Here is a 13,014-nt window from a genome sequence, read left to right as displayed (position 1 = left end):
GACACAAAGTGACAGGAGTCAGTCAGAAAAGTATTGGGGGAAATGTGACCTGGGGAGAGGAGACATAGGGTACAAAGATCTCTAAGACAAGAACATGTTTGGCAAAAGTATGTTTAACCTGGGGATAGCAAACTTTTTGGTAAAGGGCTAGATAGTAAATATTTTAGGTGTTCCAGGTCATACAGTATCTGCTGCAACTAAATTCTGCTGTTATAATGCAAAGGTAAAGACACAAAATAAATAAATGTGTGGCAGTATTTCAATAAAACTTTATTTATGAACACAAATTAGAATTCCTTGTTAATTTTCACAAAATATTCTTTTGATTTTTTCTGAACCATTAAAAAATGTAAAATCCATTCTTTAAAGAATTTTTTTTTTTATTGGAGTATCATTGACTTACAATGTTGTGTTTGTTTCTGCTGCACAGCAAAGTGAATCAGTCATACATATACATGTATCCACTCTTTTAAAGATTCTTTTCCCATGTAGGTCATTACAGAGTATTGAGTGGACTTCCCTGACCATACAGTATAGTTCTTTATTAGCTGTCTATTTTGTATATGATAGTGTGTGCATGTCAATCTCAACTCCCAATTTATCCTCCCCCTCCTTTATTTCCTGGTAACCATAAGATGGTTTTCTATATCTGTAACTCTATTTCTGTTTTGTAAATGAGTTCATTTGTACCGTTTTTTAGATTCCACATATAAACAATATTATGATATTCATCTTTCTCTGTCCGACTTACTTCACTCAGTATGACAATCTCTAGGTTTCTTCATGTTGCTGCAGATGGTCTTATTTCATTTTTTTTTTTATGGCTGAGTAATAAGCAACAGTTAGAACTGGACGTGGGACAATGGACTGGTTCCAAATTGGGAAAGGAGTAGGTCAAAGCTGTATATTGTTACCCTGCTTATTTAACTTATATGCAGAGTACATCATGCAAAATGCTGGGCTGGACGAAGCTCAAACTGGAATCAAGATTGCTGGGAGAAATATCAATAACTTCAGATATGCAGTTGACACCACCCTTATGGCAGAAAGCAAAGAGGAACTAAAGAGCCTCTTGATGAAAGTGAAAGAGGAGAATGAAAAAGCTGGCTTAAAACTCAACATTCAAAACGCGAAGGTCACGGCATCCAGTTCCTTCACTTCATGGCAAATTAGATGGGGAAACAATGGAAACAGTGATAGACTTTATTTTCTTGGGCTCCAAAATCACTGCAGATGGTGACTGCAGCCATGAAATTAAAAGATGCTTGCTCCTTGGAAGAAAAGCTATGATCAATCTAGACAGCATATTAAAAAGCAGAGACATTACTTTACCAACAAAATGTCCATCTAGTCAAAGCTATGGTTTTTCCAGTAGTCGTGTATGGATGTGAGAGTTGGACCATAAAGAAAGCTGAGCACCGAAGAATTGATACTTTTGAACTGTGGTGTTGGAGAAGACTCTTGAGAGTCTCTTGGACTGCAAGATCATACCAGTCAATCCTAAAGGAAATCAGTCCTGAATATTCATTGGAAAGACTGATGCTGAAGCTGAAGTTCCAATAATTGGGCCACCTGATGTGAAGAACGGACTCATTGGAAAAGACCCTGATGCTGGGAAAGACAGAAGGCAGGAGAAGGGGATGACAGAGGATGAGATGGTTGGATGGAATCACCGACTCGATGGACATGAGTTTGAGCAAGCTTTGTGAGTTGTTGATGGACAGGGAGCCTAGCGTGCTGCAGTCCATGGGGTTGCAAAGAGTCTGGCATGACTGAGCACTGAACTGAACAGAATATTCCACTGTGTACATGTACCACACCACATCTTCTTTATCCATTCCTCTGTCAGGGGACATTTAGGCTGCTTCCATGTACTGGCTATTGTAAATAGTGCTGCACTGAACATTGGGGTGCACGTATCTTTTCAAATTATGGTTTTCTCCAGATGTATGCCCAGGAGTGGTGTTGCTGGATCATATGGTAGCTTTATTTTAAGTTTTTTAAGAACCTCCCCTACTGTTCTCCATAGTGGCTGCATCAACTTACATTTCCACAGTGTAGGAGGATTCCCTTCTCTTCAAACCCTCTCCAGCATATACTGTTTGTAGCATAAAATCCATTTGTAATTCTGGGACCATAGTTTGCTGATAGAAGGTCAGTTAGGTATTCTGGGACCAGATCATGCAGGACATGTAGGACACGGTTAACAATCAGATTAAGGCAAAGCCCCTTTCACTCTCCAAATGCAAAGTCACCCATTAGGGCGATTGAAGGCCTGGTGTCAGTTCTGGGAGGCAGTTTCCTACAGCCCAAGGGAGAGCGTCAGGTTTGTCCCCCTCCCCCCTGCCCCCACATACCATCAAGGGAGGACAAGCAAACGCACACACCCCCCACGCCCCACCACACACCTACACCCACCCACCCACACCCACACACCCTTCTAGCCAGAAAGCCAGAGCGGACGTGCCCAGGTTCACGCTGACGTTTTTCCAGCACGCACTATGGAGTTTAAAGTTGGACACACACCTGCTCCCAGCCAGAGCGCACCTGCTGAGCCGCGCGCCGGCCTCCTCTCGCGAGAGCGGTGCAGTAGTAGTGTCCCCCACCCCCGCCCGGCCACCAAATCCCTCTCCCCGCCCCCTCGCCCAGTCTCCGCGCTCTGGCACACTCCCTGCCTTGTCCACCGCCCCCAGGAGCAGCCTCAGCCGCCGCGCGCTTCCCCCGCGTCCCCGCCTGCCGATCGCTCGCTCGCACGCACGCCCGGTAGTAATTTCACTTTGCCACGCGAGCTCCGCATCCCCTAGAAATCCCGCCCTCTGCTCCCCCTACCCGCGCCGGGAGCCGTCCCTTTCCCCGGCCAGGTGCGCGAGCCTGCGCGCTCCACCTCCGCCTTCTCCAGCGGGTCCCTGGCGCGCCTGAGCCAGGGCCCGGCGGGGGCGGATGCGCGCACGGCGCCTCTCCACCAACCCGCTCCCCTGCAGGTCTCTCGCTCGCTCTCCATCCCTCGCCGGCGCTCCCTCGCTCCCCCCTCCCCGTGATTGACAGGCAAGATGTCGGTGTGGAGCGAGGCAGGAGCGAATGCAGCAGCCGTCACCCCCGGAGCCCGGCGGCGGCAGCAGCAGCAGCGCGAGGACGAGACAGCAGCCAGCCGCAGTCGCCGCCGCAGCCGCGGGAGCAATGCAGACAGCATCTTGAGAACGCGCTAAAGCACCCCAAACGGTGGACAATGCCGTGTCACTGCAGCTGGGAGGGGGGCAAACCAGATTTTTTTTGACATAAAAGCCAGCCAGCCAAAAATATATAATTTTGTCCTTCACGGAGCCGGTGTGTAAAGAGTGAGCGCTATTTTCCTTCTCCTCCTCCTCTCCCTCCCCCTCCTCCTCCCCCGCCCCCCCTAAGTGTACAGACAGCATCACATCACCTGGTTTGCTTCTGAGAAACAGCATCTCTTCTTCTCAGGGACCAGAGACTCAGAGAGGGGAGACGTTCTAATGGAGTCTGCTTGACACCCCAAAATAAAATAATAAATTTTGGCTCTTGTCCCCTCCTCCCACCCCCACCCCCTCAACCCTGTGTGAGATGTTGGGTTTCTTCTTCATGAGACACTGTTGAGAAGTCGCAGTGGTTGGAGAGGCGTAGGGGATAGACTACCTCTACTCCCCCCCCACACCCCCCTTTTTTCTCTCTGGGAGGAGGAGGAGGGGAAGGGGGCTTGCAGAGCAAGCGATGGATGAGGAAAACATGACGAAAAGCGAGGAGCAGCAGCCTCTGAGTTTGCAAAAAGCCTTACAGCAGTGCGAGTTGGTCCAAAACATGATAGACCTGAGCATCTCCAACCTGGAAGGGCTTAGGACCAAATGTGCTACCTCCAACGACCTCACACAAAAAGAAATCCGGACCTTGGAGGTAGGTGTTGCCTATGGAAAAAAAAAAAAAAGCAATCCTTCCTCCCCTCCCCTTTCCCCCCCACCATCCCCTTTTTCCTTGATTCTGTTTGTTGGGGGTGGGGTGGAGGGGGTGGGAGGATTGCAAGGTGGGCACGGTTCGGTCTTCGATCTTCTGTGATTTATCTTGCAAACCCTGCGCTTGGATGTCCCTTCACTGTACCGCTGTCGGCTGCCGCTTGGCTGGGTGGTGGGAGCAGTAGTAGTAATTGTTATTCTTTATTATTGTTCTGGCGGCTGTGGTTATCGTTCGCTTCCTCTCTGAGGAGTGAGTTCTCTCTTTTTTCCGCTTGTGGATTTGTTGATATGCCGCGGGGGGCTTGTGTGCAGGGTAAAGACATTAAGGCGCTGCAGAGAACCCACGTGACCTTGCGCATTCTGCAGGTGGTCAAAAGGTGGTTTTTGCTTGCGGAATGGGGCTGCCTATAAATGTAGACCTCGTCTTTCTCGGTCTCCTTCCCAGCCCTCCCACCGCCCCCCACCCTTGGCTCCTTGGATTTGGTTTGTTTGTTTTCAGGGGTACACATGTCAGGAGGCAAGATGCCTGAAAAAGAATTCCCCGTTGAGCTCCCCATTTCCAGTCGAATCATTTTGATGCAGGGAGCTGTTGCAGGCCTGAAGCATGCTTTTTTTTTTTTTTAAGAAAAAGCCTGGATCGGCACACACAGGTGGTGTGAGAAAATACTCTGGAATCTTGGTGGGACGGTGAAAAAAAAGGAGGGTGGTCGGGAGGAGGAGTTATCTTTGGCATGTTATAACATTCTCTCTAACAGAACTTGAGGGGGAGTTTGAAGCAATTTTTTCCGGGGGGAGGGGGGTGGGGTGGGGTGGGAGGTAGGATGGATGCAAAGTTACTCAGAAAGAAGATGGCAGAAATTATTCCTTTCCAAGGCCATCTGGTCAAAGGAAGGAGGTTTCAAGAGGTTTAGAAAATGCCTGGCATCCACGTTGTTCCAAACACCTGAAGGGTTTAACTCACCTCCCTCCCTCAAACCGGCCGGTGGTACACATGGCTTGAGGCTTGATGAAATGTGGGAACTCCCATTACTTGGCATTTGCTGAGGGTGGTGGCCATGGGCTGGGAGCAGAGGAAAGTGGTTCTCCTGTGGTGGAGCTGGCGTGTGCAGAGCTGGGAGGGCCCTTCGTTCCAGCCCGAGTGTTTCCAAGGCCTGCACTCTTCAATCCTGGACTGAATCTTTTAGCCTTTGTGCTCCTGTCCCAGCATGGATGAGCACCTCTCCCTGATTCACTTTCAAGTCTTTCTCCTCCATGATTTTAAATTTGGCCAGATGTCAGCAGGCAGGAAGGTCATCAGTTTGAAAGTGGAAGTTAGTGTGTGTGTGTGTCTATGTATATTGAATATGCTATTTGCTCCCCTAGAATGTGTCTCTGTATGCACCTGTCACCTGGGAAAATAACTGTCAGAAATGAAATAAGTGTCAAGGGGTAGCAGAGGCGTGGGAATTCTGTTGGGAGGCACAGGTATTTTCTTTCTCAGAGCTTTGGAGAGCCATGCAGGGTGGGACTCTGCCGATGGAAGAAAAAGTGTGGGATGCCCTGGCCCAGCCTTCCGTCTCTGTTCGAGCAGTGCCTCAGAGAAGATTCTGTTCAGAATTGCATGCTGTAAATAAAGAAATAACCCAAAAGGGCCACCGGAGGTCTCTTCTGATCCTCTGAGTCAGAAGTCCCAAATGCTAGCTTGTGTATTAGTATGTAACTTTCTCTAGTTTTCTTTTCTTTTCAACATGCTTCATCCTCTGAGAGCTCTGTGGCTCATGGTGATTGTTGCAGTGGGCCACTGATTCCATTGCTTCTTTTCTGCATAGAGGTTTTCTTTTTAAACTGGGAGAGGTAGGCATTGGTATGGTGGGAGGTGGCAATTACTGGGAGTGCATCTGTTTGTTTCCTAATCCCAGTATGCCGCAGAGCGTGCCAACTACTTTATCTATATTGCCCAAGAAAGGGTCTTGAGCAATTAATGCCAATTTAGGCTTTCTAGATCTCCAGGGCTAAGGTGGGGCCCCTGAGGAGGGCTGGTGCCTTAGGGTCCAGCCAGGCGCTGCCAAACCTCACATAGGTTTTGGATCCACAGTTGTTGTTGTTTTTGAATCCCAGAAGTTGTCAAATTGTTTGTATCAAAACTGCCTGGGGGAGCTTATTGCAAATGCCCATTCTCAGCCTTTAACCCCAGAGATTCTAATTCAGTTGGTATTGGAGGGGGCCCAGTAAACTGTGTTTAATAAACAGTCAGGTGTTTCTGATGCATGCTTTCTGATTGACACCATGGAAAGACTAAATAGGAGATAGAGGCCATATTTCAGCTATTCGACGATGACCTCTCTCTGCTCACAAGCACTAAAGAAAGCAGTAAATTGAACAGACCATTCCTGAAATTCTTGCCTATACCCCTGTGGAAACAAAAATGTACGACATGGACTTAGCCTCCAAGAAGCATACTTTATGATGAGAGAGACGAGTAATAACGTACGTGTGAGATAATGATTAAGTTCAACAGTAAGTGATATGGGAGACTGCATCTGCATCCATTAGAAATGTGTTCAGCTGCGTGAAACAGGAAACCCAACCGGCGTGGTAGAGCAAATAATGGTTTCTTTCTCTTAAGTAACAAGAAATCTGGAGGTATATAGCTGCTTGAGTTGGCTCAGTGACTTAATAACATCAGGACTGATATCTTTGTGAATTCTCATGGCCTCTATCTTACAGTTTCAAGATGGCTGCTGAAGCTTTCACCATTACACCCAGGTTCAAGGCAGGGAAGAGAGGGACCAGGTGAGTGGGAGGGAATAAAGGCATCATATCTTTGTTTGGTTTCCATAAAACACCTCTCCTCCCTACCCCACAAATGTTGTTTTAGTATGTCTTCTTGGCCAGCACTAGGTCAAATCACTCATCCAAGCTGCAAAGCAATGGGACCACTGCCATCACTGGTTTAGGTGGCTGCAATCCATTGCCTGGTTTGACCTGTTGCTACTGTGTATAAAACCAGGGTTCCGCTAGCAGCAGAGAGCTAGAAGGGATATTGGGTGGACAGCCAGCCATGCTGGCCACAGTACATTATCAGGAGGCACTCTGGCAGAGAAGAAAGGTCATGAGCTTTGGAGTCAGACCTATGCAGTCTTGTGTTCTTGCTTTTCCACTTACTTTATCTTGGCCTAGTGATTTAAGTTTTCTGACCCATGGTTTCATTTTTGGCAAAATAGCAGTGGAAGAATAACATTACCTACCTCAGAGGTGGTTGTAAGGATGAAAAGAGATGACGTTTTCAAGGGTCTAACACTGTCTGTAGGCAATGCTTGCTCCTTTGATGGTGGTGATGATCATCACGTGGTGTGGAGTAGATGACATGGGAGGGAACAGCTCAGATTAGAGGGACAGCAGAAGGAGCTCAAGCAGCATTTCCAAAGTATGTTTTGTGGAACCCTAGTTCTGTGGGATGTCAACACTATTCATTTTTTCAACAAGTGCTGAATTCCAGCCACTGTACTAGATGTTGGTGGTCAACAAGTATTCTGTAGACAAAATAAATCCCATAGTTTACTCACTGGGGAAAGGCTGAGTTCAGCAAAAGAGATAGAAAGGTATCTTTCTATCTGCAGGACTTCTCAGAGCCTTTAATATACCATATTTGTACACTGTGACTCCAAGGAAGGTGAACATCTGCAGACGTCTTTTTCCAAAGATGTCTTTTGGGCTTGATGTTCCATAGAATTCACCCAGGGAAACATGGGGCAGAGTGGTTAGGGGAGCATTCTTGGCTAAAGAGCTGCGACTCTGAGTGGAGAGAAGGATGGAGAGGGTTTAAATTGCAGCGGGCCACGGGAACGTTCTGGGCTAGAACAACAAACGATAGAGGCACTGTCCTGCCTTCAAGGGGCAGCTTACAAACGGTTTGGCCCAGAATGATGAGTACCTGGGAGAGTGTCGTAGGAAACGAATTCAGGTCACAAACTCCTGGGGTCTGCGTTAGGACCGGGAAGTCAGACCAATAAAGTTTTTCTCTCTTTGAGGGAGGAAGTAGAAATCTTTAAAGGTTTTGGAATGAATACAATTAAAAAGTTGCTTAAAGTTTAGTCCAATGGCAGGAGGGACTAACAGGAGGGACCAGCTGGCTTTTCCTGTGAAGGGACAGATAGTAAGTTGTTATGGCTTTGTGAGCCATGAGGTTTTCATTGCAACCACTCAGCTCTGCTGCTGTAGCTTTCAGTAGCCATGGACAATCCAGAAATAAATGTGTTCTTATAAAAAATCACCTAGGGACCCTGAACCTTGAATTTGATATAATTTTCACATGTCATGAAACATTATTTTCCTTCTAATTTTTTTTGACATTAAAAATGTTTTCTTAGGGTTCAGGTCAAGCCTTACAAAAATGGGTGGTGGTCAGATTTGGCCCATGGGCTGTAGTTTGCTGATCCTTGATCTTTAGGGTAGATGGGGTGAGAAAGAACCTGGAGGCACAGAGACCATCTGAAAGATGACTGAGTAGCCCTAGGACTGGTGGGCAATGGCCAGGTGTGGGTGGTCCTGCTGCTGCTGCTGCTAGGTCGCTTCAGTCATGTCTGACTGTGAGACCCCATAGACGGCAGCCCACCAGGCTCTCCCGTCCCTGGGATTCTCCAGGCAAGAACACTGGGGTGGGTTGCCATTTCCTTCTCCAATGGTCCTGAGTTGGGTTCTATTTTGGTTAAATTATAAGAGGAGGGAGGTATCAGGGATTGGGTTGGGGGATAAGTAAGTAACAGAATCTCCTTATACAGCAAGAGCATTCTAGCCATTACTTATCAATTACTTGTTTTTAATCTGTTCTATCTCAATTATTAATAATGGTTAGAGAGACCATGCTGCTGCTGCTGCTAAGTTGCTGCAGTCATGTCCGACTCTGTGTGACCCCATAGACGGCAGCCCACCAGGCTCCCCCGTCCCTGGGATTCTCCAGACAAGAACACTGGAGTGGGTTGCCATTTCCTTCTCCAATGCATGAAAGTAAAAAGTGAAAGTGAAGTCGCTCAGTTGTGTCCGACTGTTAGCGACCCCATGGACTGCAGCCCACCAGGCTCCTCCATCCATGGGACTTTCCAGGCAAGAGTACTGGAGTGGGGTAGGTACCTAGACTTAATTACGTTTGGGAAACTGGACCTCAGACAATATCCCATTATTTTCAGTGATTCTGTGGGTTGGGATCAGCTGGGCAGTTCTGCTGGTCTGGCCTGGACTTACCGTGTGGCCACATTCAGCTGGCAGATGCACTGGCTGCTGAGAGAGCTGAGCCTTTCCTTCCACGTGGACTCTCCAGTGGGATCACCTGGGTTTCTACATGGTCCCAGTATTCCAAGAGGGTCACAGGGAAAGTTGCAAGGGTCTTGAGATTCAGAAGTGACACAATGTCACTTTCATTGCCTTTTATGTGTTGGCGCAAGTCACATGCCAGCCTGAATTTAGATGTTGGGGAAAGAGACTCTGCCACTAAGTGGGAGGAGCTGCAAAGCCCCTCTGGCCATATTTAATTTCTGACAGGTGTAGATACTTAGTGAACACTCACCGTGTGCCCAGAGTTGTTTTATGCACTAGAAACACAGTGGTAAATAAGGCAGGTGAGGCCCCTGCTCTCACGGTGCTTACATTTATGGGTGAATGTCAAGGTGGGGTTGGGGCAGACAGACAATAAGCAAGTGGACAGAGAATCTCAGTTATGTATTAGTTAGGAGAAGCTATATAGACCCCCAAAAGTGTAATGGCTCCAGTAGGGTAGAAGTCTTACTCTTGCTCTCTTGGTTGGGGGGTGTTTCTCTCATGATCCAGGCCCCTTCCATTCTGCAACATTGTCATTTGTTTGCATCCAGCAAGGGACAAAAGTGTGGAGAAAACAAAGCCTCTTAAAAGCCTCACCCCTGAACGTGCCCTCATCAGTTCTGTTTGCATTCTTTTGGCTAGAATTTAGTCACAACATTGCCAACAGGATGGTGAAGTGGGCCCAAACTGACTGAAGAGCTGGTAGTTCTCTGCCACAGCTAATGAGAAGCTAGTGTAATAGTAATCTACTGCTCTAAAACTAGCCAATCCAGGACTTAGTGGTTTAAAACAACAGTTATTTATCTGCTTACAAGTCTGCATTTGGGACTGGACTCAGCCGGCCAGTTCTGCTGATCTTGCCTGGGCCCCTTGTGTAGTTGTGGTTATCTGGTGGGTCCATTGAGACTGAATGGTCCAGTGTGGACTCACGTGGCTGATGGTTGGCTAGTGGTTGGCTGAGGCACCTCACTTCTCTTCCACATGGCCTTTCCAGCAGGACACCCCCGATTCCTTCTTTCCTTCCTTCTATTCTGTCTCCTTAAAATTGAGGTATAGTTGATTTATAGTGTCATCCAGGTTTCTTACATGGTGGCAGCAGCAAGTGTTCCAAGAAGGCCAGCTCTAATTCATAGCCCACTTTCAGCCTCTGCTCCTGTAATCTTTGCTAATGTCCCATTGGCCAAAGCAAATTATGTAGTTGAGCCCGTGGTCTGTGTGGGAGTTAGTATTCAAGGGTATGGATTTGGCAGGTGTGGTTCTTTGGGGACTAGTGAACAATCTGATGTAACTGAACCGCATGGAAAAATTCCCAAGTAAACCCAAAAGAGCATCGGAAAGAGAGAGAGGGGTATGGGATGATCAGCAAAGGCCCTCCCCCTCGGGGAGATCTCACAGATGTGAGGGAGCAAAACATGAAATATCTGGGGAGTGTACAAGGCAGAGGGAATAGCAGGTACAGAGTTCTTGGGTGGGAATACATTCCACATATTATGAGAACAGCATGGGGGCCACTGTATTTGGAGCAGAGTGAGTGGGGAAGGGATGAGGGGCACAGTAGGAGGAAGACACGGGGCCCTGGTCATGGAGGGCTTGGCTAAGATACTTGGATTTTGTTCTAACTGTGAAAAGGGTGGGGGACTGACTTATTTAAAAGATCCTTTTGATTGCTGCAGGGAAAATAGTTGATAGGGGCATAAGACTGGGAGCAGGGAAACAAACTGACAGGCTAGTGTGGGAGTCAAAGCCAGGAGTGATGGTCCTTTTGATTCAAGTGATGATGAGGAGATGGAGCAAGTAGCTGGACTCAGAAGTTCACAGGCGTGAGAGGTGCTCATGAATCCATGTGAGGAGTGAAGGAAAATACAGAACTGAGGTTATTCTCAGGTGTTTGGCCTAAGAACTAAGTGAATGGCGGTGCTATTATTTGAAGTGTGAAGACTGGGGGTGCATCAGATTGGGCTTGACGATTCAGTCCTGTTTAGACATTTAATGTTTGTGAAGCAGACAGTTGGGTTTGTGAGCCTGGAGATTTGAGGAAGACTGGATATATAAAGTTCACTTAATATGTCAAGAATATCTTTTCATCTTATTAAACAATATTTTTAATGGTTGTATAGTGTTAAGTGAATATACCAAAATTTATTTAACTTATTTAATGTAATTCTGTCAGTTGCATATGTTTACCATTTTCTACTATTACAAATAATACTGTAGTAGACATCCTCATGGCCTGTAGTAATGCTTGTCTTTGATTTCTCGAAGTAGAATTGCTGGATCTGGCAATATGCAAAGTTTCTGGACATTTGATAGGTCTTGCCAAGTTACCTTTTACTTAAAGTTTGGGAAAGGACCTGCTTTTCCATATCCTTAGTCTGGATTTATGTTTTGTTTTGGTTTTTGGTTGCCTGTATTTTGATGACCAAGAGCTTGGGTTTAAGGAGGCAGTTGTCTTAGGCCAGAATTTCATCTTTCCAGTTTCTGGTTGAGAAGGACCTGGGAACCTGCGTAGATGAGAGGAGCACGTGGTTTTCCACAGACAGTGGCCAGCCTGCAGTGACCCAGCTCTGCCTTTTTCTCATAGAGACATGGGTGGAGTGTGGTCCCAAACGTCTGAGTCAGTGACAAGAGGTATTTCTGAAGGGTTCTCTGTGGATGCTCTGGGGTTTGGGAGTGGGTTCTACTAGGGAGCTCTAATCCTTCCTCCAATGGGTAGAAACTGAGGCATCTTCCTCCTCTCCCTGAGGATGGCCGGTTTTCTGGGCTCTCTTCCAGCCATCCACACCGGGCTCTATCTGTGGGACCGGGGCTTCCTCCTTGCTGCTCTGGAGCTGGGCAGTGGAAGGTACTCAAAGGCCAAGGAAGCCAAGGGGGACATGGCAGCCAGGAAGGAGGATGGAGAAGATGAGGGCTGGGGAGGGAAAAGGGGCAAACATGGGAGAGGAGAAAAAAGCCTGATTTTCTTTGGCAGGGTTTCTGTGACCCTTGGAATGTCTCTCCAGTGGGGAGTGACCATAACTATAATTGTTCCTGTTTTACAAGCCAGTTGCCTGAGGTTTGGAGTCACTGATCTGACCCCAATCCTGCAAATTCAGGGAGCCTTGGGTCTGGGAAGAGCTTGACAGCTTCTTCCTGGAGTCCCAAAGAGGGCCTGACCTGGAAGCAAAGAAAGCAAAGCTGAGGGCAAGTGCAGGTGAAGGAGGAAGGACAGACAGTCAGAGCAGTGTGATCTGAGATGGGAGCTGGGGGATTCATGAGAAAGATGAGGATGGAATACTCCACCACTCACACGCTCCCATCAGTGACCATTCCAGATGATGACGGAAGAGAAATACAGAACTGATGGAGACAAAGTAGGGCATTCACAGAGAAAAGGAAAGATGAGAAGAGGATTGTAGATCTCAAAGGTCGAGCCATTTGCCACTTTGGCTATTGATCAGTTGAAATGTGGCGATTTCTAATTGAAATGTGCTATAGTTGTAAAATTCACGTGCTATGTGCATGCCAAGTCGCTCCAGTTGTGTCTGACTCTTTGCGACCCTATGGACTGTAGCCTGCCAGGTTCCTCTATCGATGGTATTCCCAGGCAAGAAGACTGGAGCAGGTTGCCATGCCCGGGAATCCAACTTGCATGCTCCGGGATCCAACTTGCATCTCCTACGGCTCCTGTATTGCAGGCAGATTCTTTACCACTGAGCCACCGAGGAAAGTGAAAGTGAAGTAGCTCAGTCATGTCTGACTCTGCAACCCCGTGGACTGTAGC

The 13,014-nt window shown here is 47.4% G+C and overlaps 1 protein-coding gene across 1 annotated transcript in view; it reads left to right on the top strand.

The window, feature by feature from the left end:
- KSR2 (kinase suppressor of ras 2) overlaps nucleotides 3,570–13,014 on the top strand; it is a 446,835-nt gene continuing 437,390 nt past the window's right edge. The window contains exon 1 of the mRNA XM_018061222.1: nucleotides 3,570–3,906. Within this exon, the coding sequence (XP_017916711.1) occupies nucleotides 3,727–3,906 (180 nt within the window). The 5' untranslated portion in view covers nucleotides 3,570–3,726. The remainder of the gene's footprint in view (nucleotides 3,907–13,014) is intronic.

This window comes from Capra hircus, chromosome 17 (assembly GCF_001704415.2).
Source record: "Capra hircus breed San Clemente chromosome 17, ASM170441v1, whole genome shotgun sequence".
NCBI classification, from domain to species: domain Eukaryota; kingdom Metazoa; phylum Chordata; class Mammalia; order Artiodactyla; family Bovidae; genus Capra; species Capra hircus.
This window is presented reverse-complemented; position numbering and strand designations above follow the sequence as displayed.